This window comes from Enhydra lutris, unplaced genomic scaffold (genome assembly GCF_002288905.1).
Source record: "Enhydra lutris kenyoni isolate GAN:26980312 unplaced genomic scaffold, ASM228890v2 scaffoldscaffold27, whole genome shotgun sequence".
In the NCBI taxonomy this organism is placed as follows: domain Eukaryota; kingdom Metazoa; phylum Chordata; class Mammalia; order Carnivora; family Mustelidae; genus Enhydra; species Enhydra lutris.
The window spans coordinates 14,211,897-14,230,199 of NW_019154111.1; the positions used below are offsets into that span (position 1 = coordinate 14,211,897).

General features: G+C 41.2%; 1 protein-coding gene across 1 annotated transcript in view; it reads right to left on the reverse strand.

The window, feature by feature from the left end:
- LOC111152030 (staphylococcal nuclease and tudor domain containing 1) overlaps nt 1–18,303 on the reverse strand; it is a 413,353-nt gene that overhangs the window by 159,518 nt on the left and 235,532 nt on the right. The window contains exon 14 of the mRNA XM_022510305.1: nt 16,177–16,249. Coding sequence (XP_022366013.1) covers nt 16,177–16,249 — 73 coding nt within the window. The remainder of the gene's footprint in view (nt 1–16,176; nt 16,250–18,303) is intronic.

An 18,303-nucleotide genomic window follows, 5' to 3' on the forward strand; every position in this document is an offset into this window, starting at 1 on the left:
AAGCAGGCTCCCCGCTGAGCAGAGAGCCCGATGCGGGACTCAATCCCAGGACCCTGAGATCATGACCTGAGCCGAAGGCAGAGGCTTAACCCACTGAGCCACCCAGGCGCCCCATAAATTAAACCTACATTTTTAAAAATAAAAAAAAATTGGCCTAGATTGGTAGCTTATGCAAAATTTTAATTTTTAACTTAAGAAAACCTTTTTCCTAGTCAACTAATTTGTAAGTATCTCAGAGTTACAAGTTCAAAATGAAGAACTTTTCATGCTTCAGATAAACTGCCTTATCTAACTGTTCAATGAATTAAAGTATTTTAAAAATTCAAGCAGAAAATAGTTTAGATGAGAAAAATCATGAGGTTAGAGCAGCACAGAAAAAAATCTTATTGGTTTCCCAAAAGCAGTATAAGAAAGTATTAATTCTTAGGCAATGGCTAAAGGAAAGCATGATACCATCCTCAACTGGCTATGTAGAGGAAATATTTTGTTCAAATGAAGAAAAAAAATACTACTAAGTACATATCCAGACCGACATTTCTTTTCTACCTTGAAATAAAATCATGTGATATGGCTTAATGTGAATAAAATAATATCTACTTCTTTATCAAATGAAAATTCTATACTAGCTCAGAGATTATTCTTTTATTGAATGACTTTCAATTTCCCAAATTTAACCAGCTGAAATTATACTGTGATAACCATTCAATTTAACCTTTAGAAATGAAGTCATTGCCTTTTAGTGGAAAAATCTGCATTTTATCATCAACAGGAAATACAATGCCTTTGGCTTATTCTACAAGACCTTTTTAGTCCTGTAACTTTAGCACAGAAAGAGCAGATGGTGGTATATGTTGTGCCTCATATAAAAAGTGGATAAGTAAGTATTTACCTAGTTAGAATAAACTATCAACTATCCAAGCTTGCTTTCTTCCGATATTCAATCCTCTTTCTCTAACTTGGATGAGGTGGGAAGCTCATCGAGATGGTATGCCAAGGGATGTCTTTCGTCAAGTCTGCCAAACCACAGAACTATCTCAAAGTTATGACTCGTAATTTGTGAGGTCCAGAAAAGTTTCCAAAAATAAACCCTACCTTCCTTCCCTCGTCCCAAACTGTCCCTTTCCCCATTTCTCCAACTCTAACTTCCCAACAGATTATTACAATTTTTTTTAAACTGATATTCAGTGTTAAGACTTTGCAAATTATAGCCCTACATGAAGTGCTCCCCTTCTTTCTCTTGATGACTTCTGCATGGTGGCCCATGAAGCCTGCTTTATAATGGATACCCTGGGCCTTCTCTTCACAAAGACCCTGGAAATTCCCTTTCCATCCTATCCTGGGTTATGTTTCCTAGATCCACAACTTCCTCTTTCTTGGTTTACTTCCTTTCCATTAGGAAAAAAAAAATCCTATTCTTATTTCATGGAGAAAATGTCTTCTCTCTCTGAGGTCAGATAAGTTAATACGGTATTGTTTTTGTAGTTTCAGTCAGGAAAAACACTATCCATAAATACTTTGAGTCAACAGATAAATTCCTTTCATTATTCATCAGCACAGTAATAAAGTATCTAGAGGAACTTCACACTGGAAGACATATCTTCCAATTATTTTCAGGTTAAATATTTCTCAAAAAAACATGTAATTTATCCAGATTGTAGACATCTGATTTGTAATACAGAATTAAGTTGATTAAAAAATAGTTAAAGGAAACGTTTCTATGTTAAACTGGTAAAGATAACTACAAACAATGACAACAGAAAAAGGCCATTTACATTTAAAACAACTGTGCTGTTGGGGCACCTGTGTGGCTCAGTAGGTTAAGTGTCCAACTCAGGTTAAGTGTCCAAGGCTCAGGTCATGATCTCAGGTCATGAGATCAAGCCCCACGTCAGGCTCCATGCTGAGCCTCTACTTCAGATTTTCTCTTCCTCTCCCTTCCGCTCATTCTCTCACTCATGTCTCTCATATAAATAAAATCTTTAAAACAACTGTGCTCTTCCTTTTCTAAAAATTAAATGTGGAATCTTTGTTGGAAAACCATCACAGACGTCCTGAGCATTTCTGGAAAAAGGGCATGTGACTGGTCTAAAAGCACAGCTTATACGGTAGGTGACAGTGAGAATCTGAAACAAAGCAACTAACTGGTCTCCTGTTCTGGATGTCAACTACCAGGCCACGATGAAAAACAATAGGGTTGAAATACATTTTTTTCTTTCAAAGTTTCAGATCAATTTTTATCACTTCCAAAGTCTCTTCTATAGGGAAGAGGCAAAAATTTATTACAGAAGCAGAAAATGGCTTCAGAGATAATTAAAATAATATGTGCAGAGTAAAGAATTTAAAAGACAGTCTGATGAAGCAAAAGTTTCATTTCATGGGCAAATCAAGAACTCAGGGGCAAGGAAATTGATGTCATGCTAAACTCTACCTCACCTGAGAAAAGAACCCAACTTCAGAAAAGGATAAAGAAAAAAATCAGTAAGCAACCTGTAACATAAAATTTTAAAAAAATCAAAATAAATTTTATTATAAAAGGTTAGAGGATTAAAATAACTCCAATACCCCCTAAAATACTCTGAACATTCATTTTCACCTGGAGACATACCAATTTAGGTCCAATGAATCTTAAAGAAAGCTTTTTTTATTAGGTTTAATTCATTTTCTTGAGGCTCTACATTTTAAAATATTTTATGTTATTTGAATTCAATTAATTAACATACAGTGTATCATTAGTTTCAGAGGTAGAGTCCAGTTATTAATCAGTTATAAAGCCCTATGTTTTTAAAGAGTTAATAAAATAGATAACTAAGAAATTTGGAGGAGAAAGTTCTAGTTTATGAGACATGGAGAAAAATGACAACTATTATGGCATAAGTTTATTATTAATTAAGACAGAAAATGATTGGTTTTGAAGAATATATCAAACCAAAAATCTAATCATTTCATTCAATAAAGATTTATAAATGATGATGTTAAAAAAACACAAAACTATATGGTATCCTTTGGTATAAGTGTCCACATAAGGGACTACTCTAAGAAAATAATTACAGACTGTGAATTAGCTAAAGAAATAAAAATGTTGTTTCTTTTTAGTTTTTAATTAATTAATTAATTTGAGAAACAGAGAGAGAGAACAAGAGAGCACAAGCAGGGAGGGGCAGAGGGAGAGGGAGAAGCAGACTCCCTGCTGAGCAGGGAGCCCAATGTTGGGCTTGATCCCAGAACCCTGGGATCCTGACCTGAACGGAGGGCAGACGCTTAACTAACTGAGCCACCCAGGTGCCCCTAAAATGTTGTTTCTGAAAGAAAAGAACAACTGAAATAAATATCCAAGAATAAATATCCAGAAAGCTTGGATATTCCAAAGAATAAATATCCAGAAGCTCACGAAATAAATTACAGTACATCAAGAAGACAGAAGACTAGGTAGACATTAAAAGTATGGTTCAAGAAGACATTCATGTGCAAAAATATAACAGGAAAAGGCAATTAAGCACCTACTATGTGCCAGGCATTGTTCAAGGCACTGACGGTATAGTTAAGAATTAAACAAAGTTTCTGTCCTAAAAACAGTTTATATCATTTAAAGGGGAGGGGAGGGAGGAAAAATTTTAAAAACCCGTATTCTGGTACACAGATGTATTTTTACTGACAAAATTCTGATGGTAGCAGTAGAGATCATTTTCTTCTTTTTGGCTTACTGATTTTTTGATGCATTTATTTTTATTTTTATTTTTTTTAAGATTTTATTTATTTATTTGACAGACAGAGATCACAGGCAGGCAGAGAGGCAGGCAGAGAGAGGAAGGGAAGCAGGCTCCCTGCTGAGCAGAGAGCCCGATGTGGGGCTCGATCCCAGGACCCTGGGATCACGACCTGAGCCGAAGGCAGAGAGGCCTTAACCCGCTGAGCCACCAGGCGCCCCCTTTTTGATGCATTTAAAATAAAAAATTTTGACAGAAAATTTGTGGCACAAAAATGTGTAAGCTTTTGTTTTCAAAAGAAAATACATTAACATTCAGTGCTGATTCAGCTCTGCCCAGATAAACTCACAAATTACTCAGGTCAGAAAACTGTCTCCCCAGTTGTTTAAGAGCCAAATTCAACATTTTCTACAGTGATAATAGGCTTAAATTGTAATAAAACTACCCTTACAGAAAAGGGTAGTTAGAAATGTACCGAGAAATTCTAATTCTTCCTGAAGAAAAATACAGATTTAACTCTGCCTCACCTAGTGACTTTACAACTCTGGTTTAATGTAATCACATGTAGATACTGTATTGGGGTTCTTGAAGTACAACCCTAAGGATCTAGCTTATCAATGGAAACCATGCACCCCAGAATGCATGAGTGATGGCAGAGAATTCAGACGGAGTTTTGATCAGCATATCCAAACGAATCTGGAGGATCTCCCATCATTGTCATATCTTTCTCTAAGAGTACACAGGTAATTATGGATGCCCTGAATTTCTTGAAAACCACACAGACACCATGATTACATACATTTATCTACTTACTATTCTTAGGAAACTCTCTTAACTGTGATGGCACAGAGCCATAAGACATTGCTCCTGGGGATAATCCAGTTGGGAAAATTCACTCTTGCTCCCTATGCCCCTTCAGTTAACAAAAACTGCTCTAAAGTCACCAGTTAACTGGTTTTGCTAAATCCACTGGATAGTTCTCAATCTTCATCCTTCTTCACCTTGAAGCAGCATGGTTAAGTCTTGTGCTGTAAGGCTCTCTCTTCTTAGTTACTAGGATTTTCCTCTGATAGCTCAGGAAACACATTTTTTACGTTTGTTTGGTGGGTTATACCCACCAAACAATGTATGATCTTTATATTTTGCAGATAAAGGGCTTGGCCTAGAGGCTCTTCTCTTGATATTCTCTGGGAATTTTGTATATTCACACCACATATATACCCAACATCCCTAAGTTCATGCATGAAGCCCAGGCAACTTTTTGGGGCCCTAGACCATTTGAATGGCTCCTGGTATCTCACTTTTAACGTGTCCAGAAATTCTTAGTTTCCCCCCCAAATCTACACCACCAGTATCTACCATATGGGAAAAGCAGTACCACCAAATCACCTGTTGTTTGTAGTCAGACACTTAGAGTGCTCACGCATGACGCCCGCTTTCATCCCCCTGATGCAAGCAATGACCACATTCTACCAGTCCTACCACCAAACTAGATCTCAAATTTATCTTTCCACATCCACTGTCACAGCCTCAGTTTCCAGCTACTGTTCAGTACTCCAGTAACCAGTGTCTTAAAGCCACTCTTGCTCAAGTCTATCTCCGGCAGCAGCCAGGGTGGAGGCAGTAGGGTGGGGGAGGGGATGATACATAATTATAAAATGCTGACCTAATTAGTCTCTCCCTTGTCAATGATTTCTCATTATTCTTTGGACAGATTTCAAAAGTTCTCCTCAAGGATCACAAAGTAAATGTTTCAATCATTTGCTGTCTTAATTTCAATCACTATCTTCAATATTCCAGCAACAGTGGCCTTGCCTCTTAGACGCAAGCAACTTCCTACCAAGACCTTTCTGTATAGAGTTTGATTCTTTAGCCCTGAACAAGATCTTCAATGGACTCCTTCTTTAGACCTCACTTTATAATCACTTAAAAGACTTTGTCTTACCATGTGGAATAAGCTCTGGCCCTGAGTATACACACTCACTAGCACAAGCGTAATTATAGAAAGAATTGCAGGGGCGCCTGGGTGGCTCAGTCAGTTAAGTGTCTGCCTTTGGCTCAGGTCATGATCTCTGGGTCCTGGGATTGAGTCCCCAGCCAGATCCCTGCTGGGGGGAGGGTGCAGAGCCTGTTTCTCCCTCTCCCTGTTGCACCCTCGCTTGTGCTCTCTGCCAAATAAATAAATAAAATCTTAAAAAAAAAAAAAAAGAAAGAAAGAAAGAAAGAAAAATTGCATATGCTCTGTAAGGACTGTAACTGTCTTGTTCAATGTCATATCCTCAATACCCAGCATTGTGTGTGACATATAAGCAGCACTCAATAAATACTTATGGTCTGATCATTCATTCACTGACTCAACATGACAAATGCATTTAAAAAAACAGGCCAGATGGCATATGCTAAATGTCTAAAGAGATAAAGGGGTGGCTAAAGTACTCAGAAGAGGGAGGTTTATGATGTGGGACTTGAATTGGATAAAGAGTTTAGAATACAAATACAACCGATGATGGCAGTGGTAGTTACCATGCATAGAGGACTTTCTATCTGCTCAGTAGATGCTCGGCAATTTGCTAATAATCATCACCACCATGTGAACCAGGGCTCTCGGCTGAGCTCTTGTCGTGTCAACGGCTGTGAGTACTCCACACATACTAAGGGATTTGATCACACCATAACCTAATGAGATAAGGGCCATTATTATTCATTTTACAGTGGAAAAATTGTGGCATGGAGGGGTTAAATAGCTCCCTCAAGGTGACAAAGTCATAAGCAGTGGAGCCAGGACTTGAGCTTGGCTCATCTGATACTGGACCCATGCTACAGATCATGACTCCACACTGCCACTATACTGTAGTAAATACGCACCCTTTCCACTGCATCCTTCTACAAGCCTGTCCACTTCTAGGTACCAACCAGCACAGTTAACCCTGTACCTAGCAGTCAGGGTCACATAATCTTCTGAACATAGTATCATATTGCTTTAGGTCACCACCTGGCAAATCAAATCTAAACGAGGCTCTGTGAAGAGATACAAAAAAAGACCTCCCTTCCCTAGGAGTTTAGAAACCAGTGCAGAAAATCACTGCACATGTCAACTTGAGAATAGTTACCAATCAATACACCAATAAGCACAAAATCATGGTAGTAAGTGATTATGTAAATGCCCAAGAAAGGCGTGAGCAGAAGGCAGTGAGGATAGAAAGGGGAAACTGCCTGGAAGAAAGAACATGCCCTGAAGGAGGAGAAAGGCATGGTCAGGAGAGGTGAAGAGAGTCCTCCAAGAAGAAGAAATGCCATTCAAGAAACACTAATTAATAACACAGTCCACACTGAGAAACTGAAATGGGCATGGACTGAATGACATAAAGGAAAACGAATGGTTTCTACAGTGGGTGAAGTATCTGGACATGCTGCAGTAATGTATTATCAACAGAACTCTAAATTCAAAACCTTGGTAATAACTTTTTATTCTCAGACACCCCCAAACCTGACACTGTCTTAGGAATTTTATCATTTCTTCCTGAGAACACCATTTCTTGAAGAACTGAGGCACAAAATTACTAGGTAATTTCAAGCTGACCCTACGCTCTGATTCAAGGATATTTTATCTGGACATCAACACTGCAAAGAGAGTCCAAAATTCTGTACAACATATTCTGTAGGGAATATGTTGGAAGCATGCTAAATAAAGCCTTAACATACGAGTAAACACAATGTCTATGTTAGTAAAATGACTTACTTTGAGATGTTTATATAAGCAATAGCCACAGGACAAAACGAGTTCAATCTAGGGCTAAGCAGAGTTATGATGGTGAAGTGGAGAGTGAAGCCAGGGTTGGCTAGAAATATTTCAAGTTCTATCACATCACTCAGCAGCCACGAGACAGAGGAGACAACCCAAACACACACCTGAACCTGGGAATCAAAAATTTTATCAATTGCCTTCAAAATATCCTAACATTCATTTGGCTAAGCCTGTGATGGGCTCGTTTAACCAATTTGGACCCATGAAATAGAATCAAAGAACAATATCCACATGCATCCAGAGAACAGGAAAGTAAACTCAGGAGCATGAACCAGCAATACCCAAATCTATCTAGAGGCTGCTCCCTGTGGGAAGAGGTGTCACTTCGTTTGGAAGAAGCTCCTGAACTCCCTCAATTTCCTTTCTCTTTCTGTTGGCTAAAGGAAGAAAGTAGAAAGTATTATTAGAGCTCAGGACACTTAAATGAAAGCCAGGACCCTGTTTCTAAGGGGCTCATTTGCATGCATTCCTGTGTGTGAAGTCATAGTTAAATAAGGAATCAGAAGGGAAATAGAAAAATCTGTGGCAGAAAACTTCCTGAAACAGAGTTCAGTGCAGGGACATATCAAGTCTGATTATTTTGGAAAGAAGAGGTTTTATCATCAGACGCAACAAATAACGAATGCCTGCCTTTGATCGTGCTCCACCTCTGGGCAAGTCACTTGATCAAACGTTTCTTCAGAGGTGCTGAATTGCACTGCTGGGACACACTCAGCAAATGTCAAATTGTGCCCTCTCTTCAATGTCCAATCTCTTTACCTCCATTGGCTAGGGTACCTGAATTTTCCACAACAAAAACCTATTGGTGAACATAATGGTAGACCAAGTAAGGTACAGGGCATGGAAGCAGGCATTCTGTAGATGAAAGAGACATTCACTTTACAACTTAAAAAAAAAAAGAATTACTTTCACAATGAAATGACTCTTCACATTTCTGGGTATACAGCAAGCAATCAAAGACCTTTCAAAGCACATGATTACATGATCTCTTATTGCCCAATCTATAAATTGATATTCTATTTCTCTTGTTTCTGCAATTGTTTCTCCTCTTAAAGAATAATTCCCCAAAATGGAAAAATCATGACTATTTATTTATTTAAAGTAGCCTCCATGCCCACTGTGGAGCCCGGCGTGGTGCTTGAACCCACAACTCCTGAGATCAAGAGTTGGACAACTCAACCAACAGAGCCACCCCGGTAGCCCCAAATTGTGACACTTTAATACAAATAAATATAAAATGAACACAGCAAATATTTATTTTAATCCACTAATTAATGAGGCACCCAAGAAGATACTACAACTATTCAAAAGAGAATCCGAAGACCACATATATATAAGGCAACCAGGATGCTGAAATGAATTGACTGAAGATGCAAAACCGTAGAGTAAAACTACAGAGTGAAAATATAACATTTGAAATAATTTCTTTTACAGGGTGGAAATCAACCATGTTGTATGTATAGGACCATATTTGTACAAGCAGGAAATCATCTGCATCATCACATCAGGCCTTCACAAGTTAAACACTCCCTGCAGAGGTGCAAGACTGCCTGGCCACAAAGGAGCAGACCCCGACAGAATCAGATAACCCCAAGGGGTTGACCAGGCAGAACCCAGAATTCCTCTGAAAGAATACCGAGTAATTTTTGTGCCTGTCCCAAAGTCTTTAACAATTTCTCCTGATACTCCCAACTAATGGAGATGAGGTACTATGTCCTAAATTTAGTGCCCTATGGTGCAAAATGAAGAAAACAAACAAACAAAACTTACCCGGCTAACAAAACCATGCACATAGACATAAAAGGAACAGAACTGAGTGGAAGAGTGGATTTAAATTTGTAAAAGGAGGTACCTTAAACATAACCATCACTAACTGTGGTAAACACTGAAATATAATCTTGAAATAACTCCAGCATTTCTTTCCAGGTTTCACTGAGAAACTCATTCAGTCTGAGAAAGACTTCTCTCCTCTGCCCACTGAGCATAAATGCTTTCAAATTTTGTTAGAAGGAGAAGGGGATACCTGCAGTTCTGGGGAGTTTGAACCGAGAGCTTCAAAAACAAGAACAACTGGCCACAAAGGACTACTATGGCTGAAAGAACAATGGACAAAAAGACAGTGAAGCAATGCCCTCAACTGTCAGGGAGAGCAACTAGCTGAAACAAACTCCCCCAACACAGTCAAGGTCACCTTAATAACATCCAGCTCTGGAGGGGAGGAGCGGGGAAGAGAGGAAAAAGTTAAAGAGAAAAGAAGACACCCCATCCATCTTAGCAGCTAAGAAACTTCCAGAGCAGCTGCCACTTGGGAATCACAGGTACCTTGCGCCACAGGGCTGCAGTACATGTTTCTGTGCTGTGAGAATCCAAGTCAAGGAGCTGCACGCTGCAGTCCGCTTGAAGTTTAAGAACCTTGAGTGGGGACGGAGGAAGAAGGGAACCGAGGAGCAAGATCTTCCCCCAGATTAGCAACATCTTAAACTTTGAAATATATAGGAGAGATGAAAGAAAACAACCACAAGAACCCATCACCACTACTCATCATGCTTCCCCACAGGGGGCCACCATATTTAGGGAGCACATCATGCTTGCCCTAGAGAGCAAGGTCAGGAGCCAGTGAGAGTTCCTATGGGATTTCTCCAGGGTGGCAAATGCACAGCCCAGCCGTGGGGGCCAGAGGCGATGGTGTGAAAGGAGCTCTAGCGCTGAACAACCCTCCAGGTCACAGAAGCCCACCATGCAGAAACCATAGGCTTTGGCCTTGTGTAGTTGGTAAAAAAGGGACTCAGAATTAGACTGGAGGCTAAGAAAGAGTAAGAGAGGGAAGTGCTATTAAAACAACAAAACAACAAACAAAAAATGAGCAATGGTGCCATTAAAGTACGGTGATTAGAAAGAATAGAAAGGTGGCTGAAAAAAACTATAGATTAATGCAAGAAGACCATCTACACATGTGGGCCAGAAGACATGGAAAAGGAAACCAATTTCACATTGACCTAACTTACAAAGCCTCTAGGTGATGGTATGGTTTTCACCTTCTTTGCACTTACAGGGCAAACCAGTTTTAACTTCCCTTTAGCCAAAAAGGATATTATTACTTAACTCTTCCAGGGAGGCCCAGATTCATGGGGGAGTTAGGGAAAGAGAACTTCTGTAAAGGGGTTAGAGCCTCAAGCAAAAGGAGGATAGCTTAAATACCCCCAGGAAAAGAGGACAATACAAGTATAAGAAAGCACTGGAAAACTAGGAGCTGAAGGAAAAGGTCAGGAGAAAATGCTAGAGAAAAATCCCATTTCCTTATTTATTTTTGAATATATTTATTTATTTGAGAGAGAGAGAGCATGTGGGGGTGCGGGGGAGTGGGCAGAGAGAAAGTGTGAAGCAGAATCAGCAAGGAGCACAGAGCCTGACACGGGCTGGACCTCAGGACCCTGAGATCATGACCTGAGCCAAAACCAAGAGTCAGATGCCTAACCAACTGTGCCACCCAGGCACCCCTATTTATTTATTTTAAAGAAACACTTCGGTCCTTTATGTCTGCAAGTTAGCGTCTCACTGGTCAATTCAACAAGTATACATTTCGTGATATACTAGAGCAAGAGGGACCCAAAAATTTGACCTTCTACTTCCTACCCCCAGAGCTAGTCTTTGGATCACTCCAAGCTCTGCTTTAAGGAAATTCTTAGCATTAATACTACACATGTCCAATAAAATCATCATGGAGAGGTTACGAGAAAGTTCCCATGTAACAAGAGCAGGGAACCAAAGTCCAAGTGAACAAAGCAGCAGTGAACAGAAAAGACGACACAGGGATTTACTGAAGGCAAGGAAGGAAAGCAAGCAGCAGCAGTATTAATAGAGGAGCTGGGGTGCCTGGGTGGCTCAGTTGGTTAAGCAGTTGCCTTCAGCTCGGGTCATGACCCCAGGGTCCTGGGATCGAGCCCCACATCAGGCTCCCTGCTCAGCGTAGAGCCTGTTTCTTCCTCTCCCTCTGCCTGCCTCTCTGCCTATTTGTGATCTCTCTCTCTCTGTCAAATAAATAACTAAAATCTTAAAAAAAAACAAACCCCAAAACTCAAAAAACAAACAAACAAAAAAACAAAACAGAGGAGCTGCACGACTCTGTATCACGAAGCGGCAGAGATGTTCAGACAAGGGAAACTCCATCTGAGGGACCTGCAGAAGCATGACTAGACAGGACAGGCTGCTGGCCCTGGCTCTGTCCTCCTGCACTGCTGGCAACAAACAAAGTCCCTAACTCCTCACGCACCAGGAAAGAAAGAACAGACACAACGGGCAATACAGGAAGAGTGAAACAGATAGTGTGACTCACTGAGTACTACTCACGCACCAACAGAAAAGGAAGGAGTGGAGGGGGTGCAGGAGGAAGTCAGCCCGTGCCGGCTGCAACCTGAGGAGTGGGCAGCTCCTCAGAACAGTAATTGATTTGTCTGATTTACCAGAACAGTAAGCCACGCACCAGCCCCATTTTATTGCCTGTTTTACATTCTATATCTGCAGGAGATCGTATTTATTACAGAACAGACTACAGCAAAAACAATAATAAACCCAAGATAAGAAACAGCCTTATATTCCACTGACACGCACATTCCAACTTTTGTTTGCTGGTGAGGGAGGGAGGGGAGACTGGATTGAGGAAAAACAAACCCCGCTAAGAATAAAAATGTGAATCTATGAAGTGAAGCAGTCACCACAGAACCATCCTCCAAATCAAATCAGATGTAGTGCCAAGTCTGTCAAATTCTTAGTTGGTTTCAAATTCATAGGAACATCCTGGCCTAAAGGGAAACCAGATGATTACAGAAAAGACAAACAATGACCAGTACTTAAAATATTCCAATCTCTTCACCTTGAAAAATCAGAAATAAAGGAAATTATTAACTTCTTCAGGATCCAAATCACCAGACTGGCAGTACTTTTTCCTTAGTGGTTACCCTGAGAACAGATGCAGAAGATGCAGAAACAAACCCCTATCCGAAAGGTGGGGTCCACTCAGTCGGTGTTACACGCAAATGCGGTGTACCTTATGGAAAACACTGCACTCAGTGGACACTAGTGGCAAAAATCATCTATGTTAACAAGAAAACAACAGAGAAAAGAACCACCCAAAAGTTGAGAGCTCACAACATTTCTGAAAAATCAAAAACCTGTCAGAAGCTCACAATATGGGACGTGGTGCCAGAGGCTTTAATGGCAGGGACGAACACAAAGTGAAAACACATGTCGAGTAACCCATACATCCAGTCCAGTCCCGGGAAGCCAATGAATGTATATGAAAAGGCCTCCCTGTTTCACTGCCCAGAGGCTAGCCTCCCTCTCTTCCCAAAGCAGGTGTTCTTCCTCTATCTCCTGTGCTGGGATTACTCCCTTCCTAACACAGAAGTCAGCCATGCAGGCCTTAACACCTGCTAAGGCTCTGTACCAGGCCTTTTAAGGCACTCTTGACCTTTACACAGTGAAATCATCTTTGAAAGTGCAAGAGAGGAGATACGGACAATGGGAAGAGACTCAACTCTAAACGTTGTTCTAGGCCATTAAGCCTAGAACAAATTACATCCACAACGTAAGATCTTCTATATAGCATATTTCTTGAGTGTGTTTAGGAGACAAAAGCGTGATCTCTTTTCTTTTCTTTTTATGTCTTTTCTTTTATTCCAAGGATGTATATTGGGATAACAAGAGGTATTATGCATAAATACCGGTCTACACTAAGTTATTCTGGCCACATACTGCATACCCCATCAGCTCAACAAACACTTCCATTTATCATGACCTACACCCGAGAGGAGGAACAATGAACTGGGGAAAGACCCAGTTAAAAGAAAGAAAGAAAGAAAAAAAAGACTCAGAAAGTTTTATAAAACCATTATGAATGTATTTCATTGTTCTTATTGGGGGTGTTTGGTCTTCATCTGCCTGTTAAGTGATTTGCCTGTCTGATCCCACACACTCACCTGTCCCCTGGACAGTAACATCGCCAGCATGCTGCAAGAAGCCGAAAAGCCATAACTGGCACAAGGGAACCCAACACACACATACTTAACAAAACAGTGTGACAGAAAGAAGCGGGGGTTAGAAGCAGGGAGACAAAGTTCCTCTATTACAGAGGGCACTTAAAAAAAAAAAGGGCCTGCGGAGCTGAATCATGTGTGATGGAGATAGACAAGGTCACTCTGACATCTATTTAAATGGAACAGCTTTTTCACTTTCTCTCTCCCACTTGTTCAAGCTTTCCTTGTTTATTTATGTGATAACTGAGGGAGATTTAACTCACATGTATTTTTAATACCAGAAGAGCAAACCAATTCTCCAAAATCAAGACAGAAAAGAGAATAAAGAAATGTATGAAAATGAGCTATAGCTGGGGAAGGAGGAGAGAAAAAAATAGGAAGAAAAAAATTGAAAACAAGTTTCATAAAGACCATTGCTGCAAAAAGGAATAAAAGACAACACCAAAACACATCAAGGCGTAAGTGGGAGATTCAAAGACAGCAGAGCATTAGGACGCGAGGCTGGAAGGTGCCAGAAGCCCAGCCCCAAGGTGAGCGGGCCTCCATTCAAAAACTTGCTGAGGTCTTCCCCTCCCTGGCAATGGGAAGTCTGAGCAAAAGCACGAACTCCACAGGCCAAAAGGCATCCCACTATCCCCAAGGTTTAATTCAGCCTCTAGAAGGCCCTGGAATGCAGACCTGACATAAGTTTTTGGATGGGCACATCTGGCCCCAGTTTAGAGTCATCAAAGTTTTATTTTCCAAAACAGTTATTTATAACTTTCTTCTCCCTCCAGTTGAACAGCCAAAGACTTGCCCTTTGATTACTCCACCATCTTCGACAAAAGAATATTAAGGAAAATATTGTAGATAATTTCACAGGAGACACACGCAGCAATGATCACATATGTCAACGATAATTGGACAAGGTGAGCCACAGGGGAATCAGGCCTATTACCAGCAAGCCAGGAGTCCCACCTGTTAACGAGGAGCCCTAGCACATCCATCTTAGTCACCTAGGGCTCGAAGGCCGTTGGCAATAGGTTTCTGGGCCTCAGAGGAATCTTAGCTACAAAGAATGTGTATCAACATACCTCACTCATTATACAGAGGCATGACTTTTTGACAAAAGTCCACTCAATGTAGGGAATACTATTTACTCTGTAGTCTGAAGTGATGGGTCAGAGTAAGAAAAGCTCAACAGAATCCCATTGCTTCAAATGAACACGGTACTGCTATACCTGGGCAAGGGACAGCTGGCCAGACACATTTATAATAAGCAATCACAAGGAACAATAAGCAAAGTCTCAGCTAGGCTTGGGAACACAACATAACAAGAAGATAATACACTCTAATCCATCACTGCTGTGGGTGAGCTCTAGAAGCTTTTGTTTATAGAAGCATTTTCTTCTGGGTGACCAAGGCAAGCTCCCTGAGTCTCCAAAAGCTAAGATTTACTAGTCCTTCCTCAGTCATCTCCCCAAGGCGATGTGGTCCCCCTTACGCATGACCTGAATCCCCTCCTTAACCATAAGTTACTATGGAGTTGAGATGGATGGTGTGTGTCCCAGGAACAGAGGGTAAACTGAGGAGCCAACAAGCCTTCTCTGGGCCCCGGATCAAACCAACACCTTGGCAGCTCACTCTCCCCTTGGTCGGTTCTGCCTCTCTTCGCAGCAGTTGCTGCTGCCCGACACTGCTACTTCCCCTGCCCACCTGCATGCAAGGATTTTTATCAGTTTGGTTCACTGTTACATTCTTAGTGCCCAGAGCAGTTCAGGCACAGTAAGCACTCAAATACTTGCTGAAGAAATGAATAAACCTTCTTAACTGACACAGGTATTGTCTTCAGCCAAGAAATCTGAAATATGCAAGGGTAAAGTCCTATGCACTCAGCTGTCATTCAGACACAGCCCTTTGGGGGCTCAGAAATATTTGCACCTTCCATTCCTCTACATCCTCTGTATGTATTAGCTCACAGGATGGGTGCATATGCCTCCCCCTCAGAGACGACCTGAGGAAAAAGAAGCCACTAATTTTTAAGGTTGTCCTAAAATCTACACTTGACCTTTCTCCATTAAGACTTACTAGTCACAGTGATAACCAAACAGGGATTTATTTATTTATTTATTTTTTAAAAGATTTTATTTATTTATTTGACAGAGAGAGATCACAAGTAGACAGAGAGGCAGGCAGAGAGAGGGAGGGAAGCAGGCTCCCTGCTGAGCAGAGAGCCCGATGTGGGACTCGATCCCAGGACACTGAGATCATGACCCGAGCCGAAGGCAGCGGCTTAACCCACTGAGCCACCCAGGTGCCCCATCAAACAGGGATTTAAAAAGAAGGTAATTTTTTCTCACTATGATTGGGAAGAAGTATCTCTAACTCCTCATAATGAAAGAATGGAAAAGTAGCACAGTAACAGTTCAGGTGAAGAGACAGGAGGAGGTTTTATGCCCTAGTTTGAATTCTGCTTTCTCAGAATATGAAACAGGATCTCCATAGATGCATAAGCAGCAGCCCTAGAGAAATTCACATTCTGTGTCTGAAAACAAACAAGTTATAGAAAACACATAAGCTGAAGTCCTTTGGTGAATAAGCAGCCAAGCTCCTGGCGCCTCTGAGCCACACAGCTCTATTCAGGGACACAACTCACCCCAGATATGTCTGCGACACGGTGGATAGGCACTTCCTTCTTGCTGTGCAATCCTTTGCCATTCTTAATAGCTCTGTAAAGGAAGAAGAAAAAACCTAATTAATATACAAATCACATTAGGAAGGGGTGGGAGGATGGGAAAAAAGGGGTGAGAAGAGAGGTCGTTCAAATTGCACAAGTCACACTGTCATTACACAAGTCACACTGCACACTTCTGAGTAGCCAGTCTCTGCAGGAGCATTCGGTAGAGGGGAGAAGACAAGCCTGTTCTTCTAAGCCCAGGACTGAGTACTTGGCTGCTAGTTTCAGCTTACAGTGTGCCTGGTAATCAGAGAGAGCTCCTGAACTTGTTTCCAAATTAAAGGCATTGTTCCAGGCACAAAAGAAGAACCAGTTGGAAGAGCACACTCCTAAGAAACAGAAGTAATAATGTTTCTTTTCTGCATTTAATCACATGAAACATTTTAAATGCAAAATATGCAGCTAGTGTTCCAATTCTAATGGAAATAAGTTCCTCCTAGGTAAAAAGATAAGTTGTCCCGAATGAATAAACACTATATGGAAAAGTCTTTTTAAGAGTGGGGGAAAAATTAGCAAAAACTACGTTTTAAGCCTCATTTTAAATCAGTTTCAGGTTATAACAACAGCGGATTTAGCAAGGGATTTGGGGGAACTCTGTCACACATCTGATCACTGGTTGGTTTGCTCCAGTCTCCCATCTTTTATCTCCTAATCCCCTGAGCGGTAGCTTCGGGAAGTCGAAGCAGCATCAGTGTGTGTGATCACTCCTTTAACAATGAAGAACCTGAGAATAAAACTGATCGGTAATTCACCAGGTCACTACACCGCAAGGTAAGACCTTCCTATGCCCTGCCACACTGCATACCAAAGCAAGGAACATATTTGAGTTTAGAGAATGAAAAACAGAGATTCAGGGGTGTACCCACTCTCCTGTCTAGCCTTTGGAGAGTTTCTGAATTCCAGACAAAGTGTAGAGAAAATTGCCCAGACCAGGATCAGTATGTCGGACCCTCACACTACACAGCAGTAACCACACTTCTACCATAGCCCGCTCATGCTCTTACTATTAATGACCAGAAGTAGAGGCCACTACTCTGCAGGGCTTACTTTCAGGTCCTAACTTTCTAAATCAAACTCACATATACCAAATGGAGTGGGAGTTGCCCAGTGCAAAGTGGTACAGTCCTCCTTCTTATATACTTGGGATGTTACCATCCACCCCTCACCCCTGCCTCAGCTCTGGGGATCTCTCACTCAACTAATCTGAAACACCTTCTATTCAGCAATAATTTACTGTCTACTTTCTATTCCATGACAAGGGTAAAAAATGAAAGTACAGATGTTTAATAAGAAAAACAAAGCCAAACAGTCACTCTGATCTGCGCTGCTAACTGATAAAGCAGTTCAGAGTTTCTTGAATTCCCACGGTTCTTCCCGAATTCAAATCAAGGCCTTTAGCCTTAGAAATTGCAAGTGGATCAGAATTCTCCATTTACAATTTAGTCCACTGATTTATTATTCAGGGAATGTGTTAAAAATCAGAGACTAGGGCTGGTTCTCAAGGTATGCTGCTATTACCTTGGCATTTACAAACTAATGGCAGAGGATGGGAGGATGACTTATATGGAAAACCAATGGGTGGAGGCCAGGGACAGACCTGACTCTTCTACCCTGGCCAGGCATACATCCTGTGCCACCAACAGGCTCTCCTCATTTTGCTACCATAAACTCGAAGGAGCAGCCTTGAGAACAAGAAGCCTCTGTGAGGTGAGCCACCCTGACTGTAACTCACCTTCCTCCAAGGCGAGGCCTGCTAAGCCTCCTGCAGGTCCTCTGGGGGCACGAAATGCCTACAGCCTTATCCTCTTCTAACAACAAGGACAACCAAAATAAATGGACCTGCCCTATAAACAGATGGGTTCATGTCACAGCACTGCTGAACTTGTGGCCTTTCCTGGGGCCTGGAGAGCATCTCATAAACTATAGGGAAAAAAGAACAGGGCCTGAGCAGTAAGTTAGAAAACAAAGGTTCTTGAGGCAAAAGCAGCGAGGTGATAAACTAAAATTCTGCTTTCTTTTAGTGACCCCAAAGCAGCTCTGTGTCCA